The sequence below is a fragment of the Littorina saxatilis genome, linkage group LG10 (genome assembly GCF_037325665.1).
Source record: "Littorina saxatilis isolate snail1 linkage group LG10, US_GU_Lsax_2.0, whole genome shotgun sequence".
Lineage (NCBI taxonomy): Eukaryota > Metazoa > Mollusca > Gastropoda > Littorinimorpha > Littorinidae > Littorina > Littorina saxatilis.
In genome coordinates, this window is record NC_090254.1 from 5,823,980 (window position 1) to 5,844,384 (window position 20,405).

At 43.7% G+C, this 20,405-nt stretch overlaps 1 protein-coding gene across 1 annotated transcript in view; it reads left to right on the forward strand.

Annotated features, from left to right (window-relative positions):
• The first annotated feature begins 720 nt into the window (after window positions 1–720).
• Window positions 721–20,405, forward strand: part of LOC138978043 (28S rRNA (cytosine(4447)-C(5))-methyltransferase-like) — a 30,156-nt gene continuing 10,471 nt past the window's right edge. The window contains exons 1-10 of the mRNA XM_070350670.1: window positions 721–880; window positions 4,361–4,406; window positions 6,930–7,056; window positions 8,240–8,266; window positions 8,823–8,996; window positions 9,848–9,903; window positions 16,558–16,643; window positions 17,859–17,952; window positions 19,023–19,125; window positions 19,820–19,909. Of these exons, the coding sequence (XP_070206771.1) occupies window positions 808–880; window positions 4,361–4,406; window positions 6,930–7,056; window positions 8,240–8,266; window positions 8,823–8,996; window positions 9,848–9,903; window positions 16,558–16,643; window positions 17,859–17,952; window positions 19,023–19,125; window positions 19,820–19,909 (876 nt within the window). The 5' untranslated portion in view covers window positions 721–807. The remainder of the gene's footprint in view (window positions 881–4,360; window positions 4,407–6,929; window positions 7,057–8,239; window positions 8,267–8,822; window positions 8,997–9,847; window positions 9,904–16,557; window positions 16,644–17,858; window positions 17,953–19,022; window positions 19,126–19,819; window positions 19,910–20,405) is intronic.

The window sequence follows — 20,405 nt, forward strand, 5'->3', positions numbered from 1 at the left end:
GATCAGACCTTTCATTTGATATATAATAATGTCACTTTTGTTTATAAGCAAAAAATCATCCGACCTGGTTAACAAGAGGAATCTAACTCGCCACGTGTGCAAGAAGGCACCCATACCTAGGCTTGTCTGTAGCACATGCGACCGCACATTTCCGTCGGCACAACATCTTCGGCAACACATGCACACCCATGACGAGACCCCCCAGTTTCAGTGCCTCCTTTGTCGTAGTTACTTCAAGCAAAGGCAGTCATTGCCATCAAACTAAAAAAAGGTGTCCGTATGGGTTCCTGAGGTCTGGGTATCTCGTCACAGATTCACAACAAACTCGCCAAGAAATGTTCAAACAACAGTAGCCTTACCGTCCATCTTGTTCCTATCTCCATTCCAGTGCCATATTTTGCTGCACTGTCTCCTTTCTTGACAACATTCTTTGATTCTCCTCCACTTCCATCCACCCATAAACGCGTCTCCAACTCCACGCGCGCACAGCTCACGTTTTCATTGGTCCAGCTAGTTCCCGTGACCCGCGCAAACTCTGTGTACGCTTGAATCTCCGATATTTGCTACAATGACAAGAAAATTTTTTCCACATCCCGCTTAAAATTCCACCGTCCTCTAACGAAAGGAGACACTGTATTGAAGTATTGATGGCTTTCTCGTTAGAGATAAATAAACAAACAAAAAATCACAAAACTTTGTATTTACGACAATTGCCAGACACTATACTTCCGGTTCAACACTTCCTGTTTTGTCCGCTCACCAACACGTGTGTGAAGTTGCATGTAAGCTACCAAGCACCACACAAGCATGGGGAGAAAAAGACAACTTGACCGAGTCCCGTCAGGACCTGGACGCAAATCTAGGAGACAAAAAGATCCAGGTAAACTCACAGTTGCGTTTACAGCAAGCATTAACTCTTCACTTTCAAGTCAGTGTATCGCGGTATCTAAATGCCAAAATGGGCTGCTGGAGCTAGCAGTAACACGATATCATCTGTATGGATGTCGCAGAAAACGGGTTCATGTTGGCATTTTTGTTGCTAAAACGCTCATTCTGTTTACCTTCGGAAAACAGGGACATTTGCTTCTCAATTTCATAGATAGTGTTAGCATAGGAATCAATCTAGCATGCGAGATTCATCGACGATTCTGAGAAAAGTTCATTATTTGTATCACAAGTGTTTGTCTATTTAAAACGGTACTACCGTAAAGTACCGAGTATAAGCCCATGACATTGTAAACGCCCATCCCCCACCTTGGAGCAAAATCCGTGCAAAAGGTGAAGTAACGAGTAAACGCCCACCCCCCACTTTTGCATGGCTAAAAGTAAAACAGTAAAAGTAAAAAAAAAATTTTTTAAAAAATCGAGAACAGGGAGAGAAAAAAGGAATGCCGAAGAATGTCGTGTCAGAGTTGCTTCCCCTTGCTTTTGGCGCTTCTTTCCAAGAAAATGCCGAAGCGAAAATCTTACTCACTAGAATAGACCTTTTCGGTATCTGAGCAGCTCTCGCGAGACACGCTCTTTGTTATGCTTTGAACATCGCGAGAACTTCGAACCTTCGCTTGTGCAGCTCGCTCGAGATCACTGTACCGCATGCTTTGCTATGCTCTGAAGCTTGCGAGAGATTACGAGAGCTTGGAATACCGATAGGGTCTATTCAAGTTGACTGCTCTGGAGCACCTTAACAGACACGGGAATGTCAGTGCCACGGCCGAAGAGTTTGGTGTGGACAGAAAACAAATTAGGATGTGACGAGCAAACAGAGATGTCCTTCTGCAGCATGAAACTGGCAGAGAAAAGCGAAAGTTGAAACTGCACCCTGGTCGGACTGTGAAGTCGGAGGAGTTGGAGGTGATACATTTTGAGTTTCTATAAGAAGAAAGAAGCGAAGGGCGAGTTGTTAGAAAAAAACGACTTGCAGAGAAAAGCGCGACAGTTAGGGGCGGGTCTGAAACTTCAAGACTTTGATGCGTGAAACATGTGGCTACAAAGGTGGAAAAAACGGCACCATGTATCCATCCGCCTCTGTACGTCCAGTAACCAGAAGGTGCCGGCAGATTTCAGGTTTTTCAAGTTGTTTTTGAATAAAAGCCGTTTTTGTTGAATAGACATGCTTTCAATGTGTTCATTTACGAGTGATGGTGTGTAAGCCTTACGTATGTCTGTCTGCGAGTTTAACAATTTTATAATACACAAAATATCTTCATGTTGCTTCACATTTGCTTTAGTTTGAACAAACATAACACTTTACATACCAGATGGTATCATTATCCCCGAGTACGCTAGTACAAGGGTCCAGCAGACTTTAATTGTGTGTCTGTCTGTATGTCTCGACTTAACAGCTTATTGCTGGGAAACTACTGGGCGCAGTTCGTTCAAAAGTTGATACACTAACTTGATAATAGGTCCGATTGATCGTATTAAAACTTCATAATGTTACCTGGGTCCTAAATGCGAAATAAATCACAAAAACGACTCTTAACGGCGGGCGGAATTCGCGGTGGGATAGAACTGCGGTTCGGCTCATAGAACGGTGCAAGGTCTCGGCCAACCAAGACTATGGCATACTCGTAGCAAAGCCACCGAATGGTACCTTAAACCAAAAATAGTGACATAATTACGTCACGGTCGAAAGTCTTTGACGTCAATGCCTCCCTGTAGTCTTTTTCTCTCGCGCGGTGTGTGTGTTCATTTTGTGCACATGTGTTAGTGTTACTGTTTGTGTGTGTGTGTGCGCGTGCATGAGTCTGTACTCGTGTGTGTGTGTGTGTGTGTGTGTAAGAAAGAGAGGGAGGGAGGGAGTGAGGGAGAGTGTGTGTGTGTGTGTGAATGTCTGAAGAGTACTCGGGTCCAGCGCGAGCGTTTTTTATATGAATCATGTCTCCATTGCAATGAAGAATATGTTCGTGCATAGGGTCAAGTACCGAGTATAAGCCCACCCCCCACTTTTGTCCGAAATTTGTGCAGAGGGGGGGGGGGGGGGGGGGGGGGGGGGGGGGGAAGGGGGCTTATACTCAGTACTTTACAGTACTTTTCTTCGAAAAACCAGGAAAATCTCCGGGGAAAAAAAATCACAGGAAAATAGAAGAATTTGTCCCTTGTCCCTAGAATTAGATTGTATTTTATTGACATATATGTTTGATTACAATCATAACGGAAATCTGCAACTTTCATCGTTCATGACTTTGTTTTCTTGTGAGGCTTTACAATTACAAAGGTGCGAAAGTAATTGAAGGAAGTGAACTATAAGGCACAAACACACTGAAAACAGACGATGTGAGTGTCATTGTTATTTTCATTGATAATTTGACCATGGTTTTCGGCAAAAAAGAGAGAATCTATTGTTTTATCACTTATGAAAGTTATTCATTTTCGTGCGCGAGCGTGTATGTATCTATGTGTATATGTATCTATGTGTGTATGTATCTATGTGTGTATGGCGTCATCAATACTTTTGTGCTACCTCTCTTGCATTGCAATTTGTCAAAAATGTGGCTCTTAACACACAAAAATGTGGCTCTTAACACACAAAAATGTGGCTCTTAACACACAAAAATGTGGCTCTTAACACACAAAAATGTGGCTCTTAACACACAAAAATGTGGCTCTTAACACACAAAAATGTGGCTCTTAACACACAAAAATGTGGCTCTTAACACACAAAAATGTGGCTCTTAACACACAAAAATGTGGCTCTTAACACACAAAAATGTGGCTCTTAACACACAAAAATGTGGCTCTTAACACACAAAAATGTGGCTCTTAACACACAAAAATGTGGCTCTTAACACACAAAAATGTGGCTCTTAACACACAAAAAGGGTGACTTCTCACAGTTACAGGCATGTCGAAAACTTCACTTTGAAGATAAATTTAGTTAGTTTAGATGGGGTTTTCGGAGAAAATAATTAACCGCTTTAAAGACCTGGGTCCACGTTATGTTAATCAAAATAAACGTTCCAATAACATAAATTCCTTGTTTTTTTTATTCTTAGATAGTGTGTGCGCAAACAATAAGGCCAAAAAAAAATTGTCTGTTTACGGTAACCCGACCGACCCTATTTTTTTCGCGCGACCCTAGACTTTTTTTTGCCATTTGGGAAAAAAAGAAGAAAAAAATGCAAAATAACGTAAAAATATGGTTTTTTTGGAAAAGGAAAAAAAATCCCGACCTACCGACCCTATTTTTTTGGCCTATGTTACCGTAAACAGACCTCTTTTTTTTTGGCCTAATGAAAACATTGTCTTGGGTTTCGATGCTGTGAGCTTGACATCGTCATCAAAATGGTGTATTGTCAATTGCGAGGCTGTTTACGTATAGTTTAGTTCTGTATCTGATGCGTCAAGTTTCTTGTTTCAGAGTTTGAATCAGCAAAGGACAAGAAGGCCGAAAAGAAAGCCAAACGGTGAGTGGATCATAACAGACATGTTAATTATGTTAATACCTCTTCTTATTATGTGTGTTCTATTATTCTAAATTTTGTTTTCAATTGTGCACCTTTTCAGTATTGTTATTTTCAAGTTCTAATTTCTTTCTTAATTTTTACAAATCAAATTTTTGGTGTTGGATTGGTTGAAACTGAGATTTTTGTGATTTCAAGGAATCGGGCCCTGCAGTTTGGGTGGCACTTCAACCCTTGTGCCACCTTCCCTCCCACGGCTCTCACTTTTCCCTCCCACGGCTCTCACTTTTCCCTCCCACGGCTCTCACTTTTCCCTCCCAGGGCTCTCACTTTTCCCTCCCACGGCTCTCACTTTTCCCTCCCACGGCTCTCACTTTTCCCTCCCACGGCTCTCACTTTTCCCTCCCACGGCTCTCACTTTTCCCTCCCACGGCTCTCACTTTTCCCTCCCACGGCTCTCACTTTTCCCTCCCACGGCTCTCACTTTTCCCTCCCACGGCTCTCACTTTTCCCTCCCAGGGCTCTCACTTTTCCCTCCCACGGCTCTCACTTTTCCCTCCCACGGCTCTCACTTTTCCCTCCCAGGGCTCTCACTTTTCCCTCCCAGGGCTCTCACTTTTCCCTCCCACGGCTCTCACTTTTCCCTCCCACGGCTCTCACTTTTCCCTCCCACGGCTCTCACTTTTCCCTCCCACGGCTCTCACTTTTCCCTCCCAGGGCTCTCACTTTTCCCTCCCAGGGCTCTCACTTTTCCCTCCCAGGGCTCTCACTTTTCCATGCATTCAGAACTCTCCATGCTAAAATGTAAAACTGCATTAATATGCTCAGATTTGTGCCAGACTGCACCATTTTGAATGTAAATTTCACCATTTTGAATGTAAATTTCAAAATGTTTCTTTGTGTGATGGATTTTCTCCGTCTGACTAAAACTAAGCTAATGTGTCGTTGTTTTGCTGTGTGAGTCGGGTCTAAATCTCAAACACACACACAGCTACACGTCTTCTGCACACTCATTCACTCACAGATACGTTCGGAAAAGGCTGTCTCGCAATCTGACGAATCACACAATACAAAGTACACTTCCAGAATTTCACTATTAACCAAAAGAAAACAATCAAATCAAATCAAAACACAGTACTGACACACGCAATAACACACTCAGTCTCAACTCTCGCTCAGCGCACACACTCAGAGTCAGACACAAACCCCATTCCGCGGTTGGCTTTCAACAGTCTTTGGTTGCCAACGTAGCATACACTCGTAACACGGCTGACGTCCCAGAAATGGTTAAACAACAATATATATAACGCAATCCAAAAGAAAACAGCACTGCAGTCACGTCGACGAATAAGGAGAATATCCAAAGTACGGTCGTAGAAAGGTAATCCAAAGTTGACTAAATCAAATCTGAACACATGCACACTTCACCACAAACACAACCACCGGCACAGTTGGCCTAGTGGTAAGGCGTCCGCCCCGTGATCGGGAGGTCGTGGGTTCAAACCCCGTCCGGGTCATACCTAAGACTTTAAATTGGCAATCTAGTGGCTGCTCCGCCTGGCGTCTGGCATTATGGGGTTAGTGCTAGGACTGGTTGGTCCGGTGTCAGAATAATGTGACTGGGTGAGACATGAAGCCTGTGCTGCGACTTCTGTCTTGTGTGTGGCGCACGTTAAATGTCAAAGCAGCACCGCCCTGATATGGCCCTTCGTGGTCGGCTGGGCGTTAAGCAAACAAACAAACAAACAAACAAACACAAACACAACCTCTCATTCCAAGCATTCTCTCCCAATCTGACCAGCCTTTCGTCCAAACCTAACCCCCTTCCCTCTCCGCATCTAATTAACGACGGGGTTTCCTAACCTAGCAAAATAACAGGGGCAAATGCTGACTCGGTGATTGGCAAAAACTGCTGTCTCACCAAACCGAAAATGAAACAAACAGGGGGGTGTGACTCTAAACTACTATCGCTCATATCCTTGATTATTTCCCTTGACACTTTGCAACCATGAGATCTTAAAGGGATGTTTGCTTTTTGGCTCACGAAGTGTAGCCTATGCGATCGTAACTTTGTCTGTCTGTGCGTGCGTGTGTGCGTGCGTGTGTATGTCTGTGGTAGAAACTTTAACATTTCGTCATTTGAAGACGTCACATTATGGCGTAAGAGGGTTAGACGTCACGCGAAGGAATGTCTCGGTCATTGTTATTTTGAGCGGGCCGAGACTAGTTGGCAGTCGTGTCTGTAAGTAGGCTACATGCAGACAGACAGATCTAGATCTAGTGTCTCGCTTTCTTGCAGTGTCACCTATGCTTACTCTGTGTGTGTGTGTATGTGTGACGGAGTGATTGAGTTTGTGTTACTGTTTGTCGATTTCTTACGTGAGCCTTGAAGGCTTCGCCTCTTGTCTTTCATGGAAGCCCCGACTTCACTCTTCTTTGCAGTGCACAAACCACAGTTTGAAAACCAAACGTTTTCTGTGAGAGTTTCATTGTGTGACTGTTCTGGTTTTCTGTTTTTCTCATCAGGCCTAAGTTGGATGGACTGAAGAAGAAAAAGAAAGGCAAGCCAAAAGCAGCTCCACCTCCTGTTGCACTGGACTCAGAAGGCTCCACAGATGAAAGCGATCTGGTTGGTGTTGCTGTGTACCCCCTTGTAAGAGCCGCACATTTAAAACATCCTCCCTTTCAAATTCAAGGCCTTGTTTTCTGAGACTTCTGTTCATAATCTCTGTAAATGTTCCCCCATTTTTAAGACTTCCTCCTTTTTAAGACTGATTTTTTCTCAGACTTGGGGATTTCTTAAAAAGGGGGTTCCACTGCACTTGCACAGGGCTCAACATTCTCCTTTGAAAGTCAGTTTTCCTCCTCCAAAATTCTTGTTTTCCTCCTTACTAACTGCACAACGCCTGTCCCCCTTGTCTCTTTTTTAACCCAAAGTCATGCTCAGACTGCATCAGATTGATGAGATTTAGTTCTTTTTTATTCTAATTCCCGATTAGGCCACACACAAAAAGTTGTATGTTTCTGGTCACCCGACCCTACCTAGTTTTTTCCCGCCGACCCTAGCCTTTGTTTTTGCATTTGTAAAAAAAAAATAAAAAAGCGTCAAAACGAAAGTAACAGACGGCAGACGACACAAGGGGGATAACCCCGCATCCATTTTGTCTCAGTTGTTTTGTAATGTGTTGTCTTTCTCTTTGTATAGTAAGTCCAGTCTCTTTGCGTCACTGAATAGTTATTTTCTACCCTGACCAACCAAAAAGAAAATTTTTTAAAAATAAAAATCCCTACCTACCTACCCTATTTTTTGTAGCCATGTTACCAGAAACATACAACTTTTTTGTTTAACCCAAAGTCATGCTCAGAATGCATCAGATTGATAAGATTTAGTTCTTTTTTTTTCTAATTTCCGATTAAGGAAGATCCTGTGCAAAGATCAACATACCAAAGCATGCACATAAAATACACTACATTGGGTGTGCACGTTAAAGATCCCACGATTGACAAAAGGGTCTTTCCTGGCAAAATTGCTTAGGCACAGTTAATAATTGTCTACCTATACCCGTGTGACTTGGAATAATAGGCCGTGAAAGGTAAATATGCGCCGAAATGGCTGCAATCTACTGGCCGTATAAAATTTCATCTCACACGGCATCACTGCAGAGCGCGCCTAGAACTGTACCCACGGAATATGCGCGATATAAGACTCATTGATTGATTGATTGAAATTTGTCAATTTTTTAATTTTTTTAATATTAGTTGTATTACAGTTGCATGGAAATTTGAAGAATCTATCAAGATATTTTTAATACATCTTTGTTTTGTTTTTCTTTCAGCCTGATGATTTTGGAGATGATGAAGAAGTAAGTGTGGTATTTTTGTTCTTGGTCAGAGAAGCATAGATCACAAATAGTTTACAGATTACAAACACAGTTTTAATCATGTTATATTGCCTAAATATGTGTCAAGAGAAAAAAATTCAATGTTTATGATTCCCTGACTGACCCTATTTTTTCTTCTTGACCCCCAAAACATTTTTTGACTTAAAAAAAATCATAAATGACAAAACTCAAATTTGTTGACGTTACTAGGAAAGCCATGTGCGCCAGTTACATGTTTCTACTCGCCACTTTCAGGGCTGCAGGTCTGCTTTTAACCATTAATGGGGGTTTTTTTTGGTTTTTTTTTAAACCTCAGTTGCATGCAGGTTTGCTACTACAATTATTTGTTGCCTTTCTTTTTTCTTCTCGTGTGTGGCTTGGAGCAAACCTTCTTCATAGGTCTTTTCTTTTCTCAGTCAAATGTGTACATTTTTAAATCAACAAACTTTGTCAGTAAACTAATATGTTCAAGTAAATAAATAAATAAAAATAATCATAACATAAATTTAACAAAACCATTAATGGTTTGTTTCTACAGGTGTCTGACACAACGCCGCAAGTGGTTGACGGTGCACAAGGTGATGCCAGCGATGAGAAAAACGAGGGCAGTGATGATGAGGAAGACGGTGATGAGGAAAGCGATGATGGTGATGAGGGAGGGGACCAGGGGATGGAGAGCTACGACGAGGGAGACAGTAGCGATGAAGAAGAGGTGAGAGCCTTGTTACATTGCTTTTTTTGTTAATTGGCAAAGGGATGGCCAACAAAAATGATGCTCATTTCATGTTTGTTTGTGTCTAAGGCCAAAAAAAAAAAATAGGTGTGGTTACGGTAACATAGCCAAAAAATATAGGGTAGGAAGGTTGGCAATCACTTTTTTTTTTAAACTTTTTTTTCTAATGTGTACAAATTAAACCTACTTGACAGGGAAATAAGTGTGCGACTCGGGCGCTTTCGCTTTCATTGCGTTTTCTGCACTCGTTTTCTTGTGTTTTTTTTTAATTTTTTGACAAATGTAATAAAAAGTTATAGGGTCGGCCCCTAAAAATAGGGTAGGTCGGGTTACCGTAACCACACCTATTTTTTTTTAGGCCTAATAGACAAATCCTGGAGAGAGAAAACCATCTTGTCAGTTTTGTATGGGTTATAGAAGAGTGACCTTTTCTTGCAAAACCTTGTATAAACATTGTAGGGGCCAATCACTAGGGAGGGGTGTGTCGGAAACGTGGAAACACGCGTTATACTGCTATTCAGTGAACAGCTTGCTGTAGGTGTGAATTATGAGTCCCACCTTTATTTCACTGCCACCGATCAGCATTAAACTATGAGTCATTTACATTGTGTAAAAGGGACACACCCTTTTGTATCATCATAGCTGCCAACCCTCCCGGATTTTCCAGGAATCTCTCGAATTGTACAACTTCTCCCTGCTCATATTCAAAACTAAAATGTCCCCCGGGACTCCTGGCTCCTGGATTTTGACTCAGAAGGTTGGCAGCTATGTATCATTTATTCATGGTTTTCCTGTCACGTTTTCTGATGCCTTTATACCTTTCTTTGCAGTTGCTTCCCATTGAGAAGGCAGCTAAAAAGGGGCGGAAGAAAGAAGAGGAGGATAAGTAAGTAGCGATTAAATTACATATTATTACCCAACTCACATATAGCAATTAACTCTAGTTCAGTGCTGGTAACGCTGTACGCGTTCCCCTTGGTAACAAGGGAGACCACCCTAAAAAAGAGTGATCCATCCCATAATATCAGACCGATGCCCGGTCCAACATCCGTATGCGTGCGCATACGCCGCCATTTGTATCATTCTCTCTCAGCGGTTCAACTGGGTAGGACGCTCCTGATGTACGCTCCTGCTGTCTTCAGCTTTTCGCCAGAGTCTTTTGCTTTGGCTTCTCCCCTTGGTCGCCGCCTTTACTTTACACCTGTACCTATGCTGTGTGGTGAGATCTTTCCGTTTTTGTTGTAACTTTAGCGACGTTTTCGTCGCTCGTGTGTACTTGTGAAATTTTTCTGAAATTGTTTTCTGTGAAATTTTTCGTGAGTTGTTTGCTATGGCGGAGGCTGCGCTTGTTGATAGCGCTAAACGGAAGCCTAGTTCGAGGCAGGTAGCTGACGTTACGCCTCCGAAAAGAAGCTCAAGGAGAGATAAGGGCGCAGGGAAGTCCGCGTCTGTGTCATCTGAGTCAACTTCTGTTAAGTCTCCCGTGTTAGCAGACGTACGAACAATCTTCCGGTCAGACTTGTTTACTTTCTGACAAGAGTAGTCGTTCTGGTGTAGCTTCTTCTGCTTCTGTTTCGCCTGGCTGCCCTGGGTTAGCGCCAGCCGACGTTGCTTCTTTATTGTTGACGCTGAGCTCTCAAGTTTTCGTCATTAGCGTCTGGATTATCTTCCACTCGGGAGGAATTGTGTGCGCTTCCGTCGGGTGTTTCTGATGTTTTTTCCTTAGCCAAGATCCGGCGGTCGCCTGCAGTTCCGGCTTCGACTTCCGCTAAGCCTTCGGCGACTGTGACTCGGGCGGATGTCCATGCTTCGCAGGATGGGGGTACCGACTTGGTGTCTCTCCCGAATGTGACACCAGTACAAGGTATGTCTACACCGCTTGCCGGTGTGCGAGCTCAGGGGGCTCTCTCGTGCGTTGGAGGCCGTGAGAGTTCTTATGAGCAGCGAAAGGACGAACGCCTCCGTACGTCTCTTAATGAGAATATCGGGGACCGTTTTAGTCCTCTTCCGCCCAGGGGGCAGGAAGTGGTCGGTTCTGCCGACGATAAACTGTCTGATGTTCTGCCTCCTGGCTCTGAGCTTGATCTCGAGTCGGAGGGTAGGGCGGATGACGGGGATGCCTCAGTGGTAGAGGATTCCCAGCCTTGAGAGACGGACCGCGGGTGTCCGTCTGTAGGTCAACCTCCTGCGTCTGGTTTCCAGCAGGGCGGTGTGACTGAATAGGCCGCGGTGGCCTACCTGACTCGATGGCGAGCAGGAAGGCTAACGACACCCAGCTTTCTTGCCGTTTTAGTTGTCCAGCGCAGTGACGTGGGCTAACGGAAATGGCATTTAAGTTATTGGTGACTCTGGGGCTGACCATGGGTGTCATTCTGGGGTCACCTACCTGACTACGATGGCGAGCAGGAAGGTTAACGAGGGTGCGTCCATGGGATGGACGACACCCAGCTTAACTTGCCGTTCAAGTTGTCCAGCGCAGTGACGTGGTCGGCGGAAAACGGCATTTAAGTTTTGACCGGAAGGGGTGGTTGAGAGCAGGGTGTAACTGACTCCACCTCTTTCCGGTTCCGACTTCTGGAAGTTCGGAGGAACAGGATGTTCTCTTCAGCTTTCGGGGATCGTTGTCCATTGCCCTGGAGTTGGCATATGGCCACGTGTAGCCGGGTTCTCCGGTGAAAGTGGTGTACGTTCGCGCGAGGAATGTAGCACGCATTTTCGTGGCTGGGCAACGTAAGCTTCCGCCCTGGGGGCAGGAAGTTGTTGGGCTGGGTGATTCTTGGATTGGCCATGCGAGTCTCTCGGGGGGTCACCTTCCTAACTTTGATACCGAGTAGGAAGGTGATGTTTGGAGAGGTGTCCACGGTGGTGGATGTCACCCAGCTTAACTTGCCGTTCAAGGTGTCCAGCGCAGTGATGTGCGCAGTGATAAACGGCATTTAGGACTTGACAGGAAGGAGTGGCTGAGGAATATTTTTGCCTCGTCCACCCCTGCCTTTGTTCGACGACTTCCGGAGTTCGGAGGAACAGTAAGTTCACTTCCGCGGCCGGGAATCGTCGTTCATTGCCCTGAAGATGGCATATGTCTTGTAGTTTTGACTTCCGCTTCCTCCCGGGGGGCAGGAAGCGAGCAGTAAGGCTGGTTCCTTGTTGGATAATTTGAGTCAAACAGGAAGGCAGCTTCCGGATTGCACGGTTGTGCTTGACGGCTGTTCAGATGTAGGTGCTTCCGCATTAACGATTAGCACTGTATTCAGGTTCCATTTCAAGTTAGCAAGGGCAGTGGCGCTCGCAGCTGTAATGGGTTGAGGTTCTATGGAATCTTCCGGTGTGTTTCTATACAACCGGTTGGTTCTCATGTTTACTAATCCACGGCCGGTTTCGCTTCCGCTTTTGCGGCTGCGTCTTCCGGTTACAGGATGGGACAGCCTTCTACTGTTAACACTGCGTTGGTAGTCGGCACTTTTCAGCTTTTGGCTTCCGGTTCCGTTACTGCGGTTCCTTTGCTGTTATACAGGCTGTATCCACTTCCCCTTCCAGTCTTCCAGCTGGCATGGGACAGGTGGATGGAGATCTGGTCATGGAGTTCTGGCGTTTGAAATTTTTTGTTTCTTTCGAAACTTTTCCGATGTTGGCAAGTTTCGCCTTATCGGGATGGGTGACTGGGGCTCATCATTTCGATGATCATTATAATGCTTTTGAACAGGAGGGAGGCTCTTACTTCACTTGTGTCGCTGTTCGCGGCAGTTCGTAGTTGTTTTGAGCTTTCCGAGGAGAATCTTTGAGTGTCAAGCCCTTAGATCCTCCGTCGGGATCCTTTGTGCTTGTGGAAGTTTTCACAAGCGAGTCTTCTTTGTCACCACTTGGCTCTTCCTTGGTGGACAACGCTTGACTTTATACCTGCGGCGAGGGTGCTTTGGCTTGTGTTGCACGCTCAAGTAGCGTGTCACTCACGGAGCGCTTTCTGTAGGCTTCGGTTAACTCCAAGCCTAAGAACTTAGGTTCTCTTTTTGCGTTCTACGGAACCGCCCTCGGGTTTGGCAAACATCCATCGGGTTTTTGATAGCAAGGAGAAACTGTCTGTAAGATCAAGATCTCCTAGCTCGGGTAGATTGTCTCATCTTTTCTTTTTGATGGGCTCTTTTGTACTTGTTTTTATTTTCTCTCGCCTGGGCGGTTACGTTCTGCCGAATGGCTATCTTTGTGGTCCTACAGGACGCAGATACAAAGGATGTTGCTTTGCCGTCTTTTACCTAGGAGTAAGCCTCTGCCTTTAAAGTTTTGTTCTTTTGGCGTGACTTTAATCTCTTTCTCGTTTGAAAGTTATCTCTTTGAATCCGCTGCTATGCACGCGGGGTTTTTCCTTCTAAGAGAAGCTCATGGTAAAAGGGAAAGCGTTAGGCAGGCCTTGGCGGTTTTTTTGTTTCCAAACGAAAAGCTTCAGGCTGGCTGTTGTCTATTTTAGCTTTGGCTTGACACCCTCGCTTTCACAGGGCTCTTTTATAGAGCTGTTCGGCGACCCTTTCGGTCTCACAGACGGGTCTTTGCAGTCTTGGTGTCCAGACCTCTTAAGGCTGGCAAGAAGGCTTTTTTGCTTTCTCACATTCGAATTGCACGGATGTCTACTGTAGGGGTATCCTTGAGATACTCAGGGGCTTCCGCCTCAACTCTGGATTTGGTTCAGAGTCTTTATAGGTTTTTTTTTTTGTGTTTTGTTCACTTGCCACTTGACTGGCGTGGTTCAAAGTGCTTTTTTTCTTACGGAAAGAACTCCTCGTCGTTCCGTGTATTGCAGGTGGCTATCCACCTTCCTTTTTGGGTTTCCCTTTTGTCTTCCATGTCTTATTCTAAGACTTTATGAGATTTTTGTCACATTGGTACAGCTCGGTGCAGCTTTGCTTTAACCCTTTTTAACGGCTAGCCTGACTGTTTAACACGGGAAACGGCCAAGCTTACTCTAGTAGCTGCTGCGAGAAGTGGGAGTAAGCGTGCTTTCTGGCTATTTTGAATAAAGACAGCCTTTTTAAGAAAGATAGATCTATGACTTGTGGGTTTCTTTTAAGTTTTCCGGCAGTTAAGCGGAAAATGGGGAAACAAGCTTCGAATTACGCTTTCAATTCATGAGGTAAGAGTTTGGCTTCTTTAGAGTTACGTTTAGCCAATTAAACTTTTCGGTTTTCGAAGATTTTTCTGACTCGCACGGAGCTTGTTAGTTCTTTGTATCTAAAGGTCGCTTGCCTTATCTTTCTTCTCTGTCGTGATTTAACCTCGGCATTTAAGCGATAAATGGGGTCAACCAGCTTCCATTTGCTTTTCAATTCTTGAAGCAAGAAGTTGGCTTCTTTTGAGTCACGTTTAGCCAGTTTAACTTTTTGAGTTTCAAAGATTTTTCTGACTTTCACGGATCTTGTTAGATCATTGAATCAAAGGGCATTTGCTTTATCTTCTTCTCCGTCGTGATTTAACCTTGAACGGTTGAAAACGACGTTAAACACTGATTTTAGGAGGGAAGTAGGTCTATCTACTCTGGTAGAGGTATGACGTTTGGTAGTCAACCTTACCTAGATGGACTGCTACACTGGTTTCTTGCTCCTGGGGAGCTTGATGTGGTTGTCTGTCCCGTGAGGACGCTCAGAAGGTACCTGTCACGGACTTGGCATTGGTCAGAAAGTCGGAAGGTTTTATGATATCACTTAACACAGCGGGTGTAAGGATATTGCGAAAGGGACTTTAACCAAGTGAGTCTCCATGTTGATCACACGGGGGTTTACCTGTTGACAAACACAGTCTGGAGACGTTAGGGCAGTTTTGCCTTTCACTATAGCTAGAACGTATGAGGCTAGGGCATGGGCCTTCTCTTTGGCAGTCCTCCGGTCGGGCCTTGTTTTGGGCTGAAGTTCTGGAGTCGGCTTACTGGCGGTCTGAGGAGGTTTTTATTAACTTCTACCTCAGAGACGTCTTGATACAGGACGGCAGTTCCGCGTTACCTGTTATGGTAGTCGCAGGACAGGTTCTAATATCATAATTTCGCTATGTACCCACCACCTATAGTAGCAATCTGCTATATGTGAGTTGGGTAATAATATGTAATTTAATCCAAAATTTTAATAATAAATTTTCATTTAATTAATATACTTACCCAACTCACATCGTTTAAACCCTCCCGCCTCCCCGCTGTGGTGGTATTGGGTTCTAAAAAAGTAGTGAGTTGGGCTTCGTTCGAATGATACAAATGGCGGCGTATGCGCACGCATACGGATGTTGGACCGGGCATCGGTCTGATATTATGGGATGGATCACTCTTTTTTAGGGTGGTCTCCCTTGTTACCAAGGGGAACGCGTACAGCGTTACCAGCACTGAACTAGAGTTAATTGCTATATGTGAGTTGGGTAAGTATATTAATTAAATGAAAATTTATTATTAAAATTTTGGATTGTGTTTCCTGGTGTAGTGTCGGTGTGCTTTGTGTCATAGTCACTTGCACAATACCAAGAAGTACGGGGGGGGGTGGGGGGGGGGGGGGGGGGCTTATTTGGTAGAGCTCTGGGATTTTGATCTTCGTGTCACAGATTCGAGTCTGGGATGGACACGGGTCATTTTTGAGTCACTTGAGAAAAAGTGACTCTATGTAATCGGTCAGTGTTAGTCTGTCCGGCCGGCCGGCCGTCCGTAGACACCACCTTAACGTTGGACTTTTCTCGGAAACTATCAAAGCGATCGGGCTCATATTTTGTTTAGTCGTGACCTCCAATGACCTCTACACTTTAACGATGGTTTCGTTGACCTTTGACCTTTTTCAAGGTCACAGGTCAGCGTCAAAGGAAAAATTAGACATTTTATATCTTTGACAAAGATCATCGGATGTGATTGAAACTTTGTAGGATTATTCTTTACATCAAAGTATTTACATCTGTAGCCTTTTACGAACGTTATCAGAAAAACAAGGGAGATAACTAGCCTTTTCTGTTCGGCAACACACAACTTAACGTTGGGCTTTTCTCGGAAACTATAAAAGTGACCGGGCTCAAATTTTATGTGAACGTGACTCATTGTGTTGTGAATAGCAATTTCTTCCTGTCCATCTGATGCCTCATATAATATTCAGAACTGCGAAAGTGACTCGATCGAGCGTTTGCTCTTCTTGTTGACATGGAAGAATAATAACTGAAGGCTTGAAAAGGAGAATACATAACTGTGATTGCAAGAACATGTATCATATTTCTTTCTTGCTGTGTGTAGCAATATTGTTATAAGTTGTGGCATTGTGCACAACATACAGAACTGTGCGGTGTGTATGTATTCTCTGTCCCCAGTCTAGGCAAACAATAGGAGAGACAGATAAGCAGCTCATTATCATAAGAGGATATATTTTTATCAGCAGTAATATATATACGCATATTTTGAAGTACACGCTTAGAATAAACTGTTCTATTTTGTTAACACCAAGGGTGTCTCTGAATTTTTTTGTTATTGCTAGCATCTGTCAATGTCTCAAGCTCTTTGAAACAAACTGATTTACTCCTTGTTCGTGTTTGTTTCCAGCCGCTTAGCTGAAGAGGAGCTACAGACAAACATTGCGGCCACAGAGACCCTTGTACTGCCCAGTGGACAGGAGGTGGAGAAAGATGATATCCTTCACTTATCTCTGCCACTCAGGGGGGGGGGGGGGGGGGGGGTCTCACCTACTGACTTGAAGGCTTCTTGTCTGTTATAATAATAATAATAATAACGGGCATTTATAAAGCGCCTTATCAGAAGTTCAAAGCGCGTGACAACAATACATGTATACAAAAATCATACAATCACTGTCAGATTCAAACAACACATCATGCACATCTCACATCCCCAGACTCTATACTAAGGAACTATCCGTAGTGTTGTTGGAACAAGTGAGTTTTCAAATTGGACTTAAAAGATGAAATAGATGGCGAGTGACGTAATTGAAAGGGAAGTGAGTTCCATAACTGAGGTCCATAATACGAAAACGTGCGGAAGCCATGAGCCTTGCGTTTAAAGCGACCTTGACGGAGAAGTCGAGCATCATCAGAAGAACGAAGGGTGCGAGAGGGAGTGTAGAGGGAGACCAGTTCAGAAAGATAGGCAGGTGCCGATTCAGAGATGATATTGTAGCAGAAGCAGGCAGCTTTATACCTAATACGTTCAGATACAGGAAGCCAGTGAAGTTCTTTCATAAGAGGAGTGCAGGGTTGTCGATGCTGTGCTCTGAAAATGAGACGTGCAGCAGAGTGTTGTACTTTTTGCAAGGGTTGGAGAGTGGAGTAAGGGCAGCCTATGAGAAGGGAGTTGCAGTAATCTAGTCTGGACAGAATGCAGGATGTAACGAGAGTTTTAGTGGCATCAACAGTGAGAAATTTTCTTATGGAACCTATTCTTCTGATCTCAAATTTTTGATTTCTGATGTTTGATTTTTTTGTCTTTTTCTTTTGAACAAAGTGTGGTTGCACTGTGTAAACAAACCACACACACAAAAACACTCTAAAACTGACTTTGGTATGATGTTTGGTTTCTTTAGCTTCTTTCATTTTTTTATTTAGATACTCTTGGCAACAAAAGTTGTTTGTTTTCATATCGGCTTTCAGTTGTCATTGTCCTCTGAGTAGGATAATTGACGAACAATTAGATGGTCGACCGACAAGGGGTCAGCAAAGTGTGTCAAATCCAAAATGTATGTGCACATGAAGGAAGACCAAGGCCTGAGATTAACACTGCCTCCTCAACTCCTTCACCAAAAGAAGAAGTAGCTGTGCTTAGTTATGTGAAACCTTGCTGCTATGCCAGCCTTATTTCTTTTAATGCCGTTGTTTGTCCTTGACCCTTTTCACCTCACATAGCCTCCGACCTGACCTTGGTGCAGCAGAGGATCCGGGACGTGCAGTTTGTGCTTGCCGACTTCAAGGCTCGCAAGCAGGAAGGAAAGTGAGTACAGCTTGGGTTTGGAAAAACAGAAAGAGAGGGCACGGCTGTTTCTTTCAGCCTGTCTGTGAAGGCTTTGTTTGCCAAACCTGGCACTGCCCTTATTTAAAAATGATAATGGGCATTTCGAGTCAAACAATGATGGAGTACAATAATTAGAATGAACGAAATTACTTACAAATAGCCTGCTACCATATATACTAGAAAGAACGAAAGTTGGTGGTATGTTAATTTATACCCTAAAAAGACAAATATACGATTTGTAGTCACCTAGAGCCACACCGCATGATGCGCACGGGTTGGCGCCATTCTCTGTTGACTAATCAGTAATGCGGACAAAGACTGACTTCATGATCACACGCGCATGGTACTATTTTCAATAAAGCATGCGGTTTATGCCAAATATGACCCAATTCTCACAAACAAACTTTTGATTTATTTTATTTTTTGTCCCTTTTATATATTGAGTTGGTGCACTTAATCTCTACATGTTCCACTTGGTTTTCCAACTATGCTTCTTTTTTTTCCAGGTAGAAACAGTTACTTCTTATTCTAGTGCCTCTGTGTGTGTGAAGGGGGGGGGGGGGGGGGGTGCGATGGTTTTGTATAACACATTTTGTGGTTGTAATCGATAGCAATTGATTTATTTGAATGTTCATCTTGTACGTGAAAGTGCTTTTATTAATTTGTAGATGTCCCTTTTTTAATTCATATGCAACGATTTTTCTTGTAGTTGTAGAGAGGAAGTGTTTTTTTCAAATGTTCACGATGTGTATTACTTCGTTTATTTGTAAATTTGTAATGATTATTTTTGTAAGACGCTTACAACTGTTAGGATTTGCGTGATATAAATAATACCCTTATTATGATGCTGCTGTTGGTTTTGCATTTTATTTTCCTGTGTATTCGTTGTCCCGAAGAAAATTTGACCTTGTCTTTGTGCTGTCTTTGTGCTGTCTTTGTGTTGGTGAGTACCGATTTCTTTTGTTTTTCATCTTTGTTTTCACGCAGAGCCATCTTGTTGTTTAGACTTATTATTATTATTGAAAGTGGAGAACATTGTGGTTGTGCAGGGGTCGCAGTGACTACGTGCAGCAGCTGAGGCGAGACCTGTGCACCTACTACTCCTACAACGAATTCCTCATGGAGAAACTCATGGACCTCTTCCCTCAGGACGTGAGTCCACAACATTTTAAATACACCGTGTTCGCAAATACAATGGAACCCCCCCTTTTAAGACCTAAACAAATCTGAGAAAATCGGGTCTTAAAACGTAGGTCGTCTTAAAATGGGGTTAGGGCGGGGATGTAGCTCAGTCGGTAGCGCGTTGGATTTGTATCCAGTTGGCCGCTGTCAGCGTGAGTTCGTCCCCACATTCGGCGAGAGATTTATTTCTCAGAGTCAACTTTGTGTGCAGACTCTCCTCGGTGTCCGAACACCCCCGTGTGTACACGCAAGCACAAGACCAATTGTTTAAGACGGGTAGCCTTTTCAGACCTTAGCATCTCAGACTGCGTCAATGCTTTAAGTGATTCGGGTAAGTATATTAATCAAATGAAAATTTATTCTTAAAATTTTTGATTTAAAACATCACAATTGACACAGGTCTCACCTCATTCAGTCACTAAAACATACAAAGCTTAAACAATAGCTGCACGAAGTTTTGGTACTGAATAGTTGTTGAAAGACTGAGAAATCTCAAAGTCAACACCGGGCTCAATTAAGGTCACCCTTAGCATAGCTTGCTGTCTGAAGCTTTTGCACTGATAATTTGTTAAAAAGACTTTGGGAAATCTCTGCAAAGTAATTAAGGACAGCCGTTACAGGAAAGGAGAACTAATAACAGTTGTCTAGTGTGTGTTGTGAACAGATCACAGACGTGCTGGAGGCCAACGAGGTGCCCAGACCCATGACCATCAGAGCCAACACCCTCAAGACACGACGCCGAGACCTCGCACAGGTCAGTCAAGGAAACCGTTGACTTGTGCAAAACATACCTGTATTTTTGGAGTGTAAGATGTAAATGTGACCACTTACTATCAGCTGTTACACAAGTGTTCTGTAAGTTCAGGAGCTTTTTGTTTTTCCCAGGATATGTAACTTCAGTGTAGCTACCTTTATACCCCCAGAGTGCCCAATACTGCCTGCTCGCGCTCCCATATTATATGCAGATCCCTGAAACACACGCGATACACATTGCTACTTGTGACTCATACTTGTTTCCATTTTTACTCACTTCCTGCCATATTTAAGCTTTTGTAATTTTGCAAACCTCCGAGTAGTCTCTCCGTTACATATTTTTCAGGTTTTAATTTGACGGAGTTACTTTCCATGCCTTGGGGGTAAGTGGATTGGTAACATCATGTGCACACTTACATTGTGCTACTGTTTGGTACTAGGGCAGACTCTATAGAGGTCAAGCAAAAGATGAGACTAATTGGTCGTGGTAAACGCCT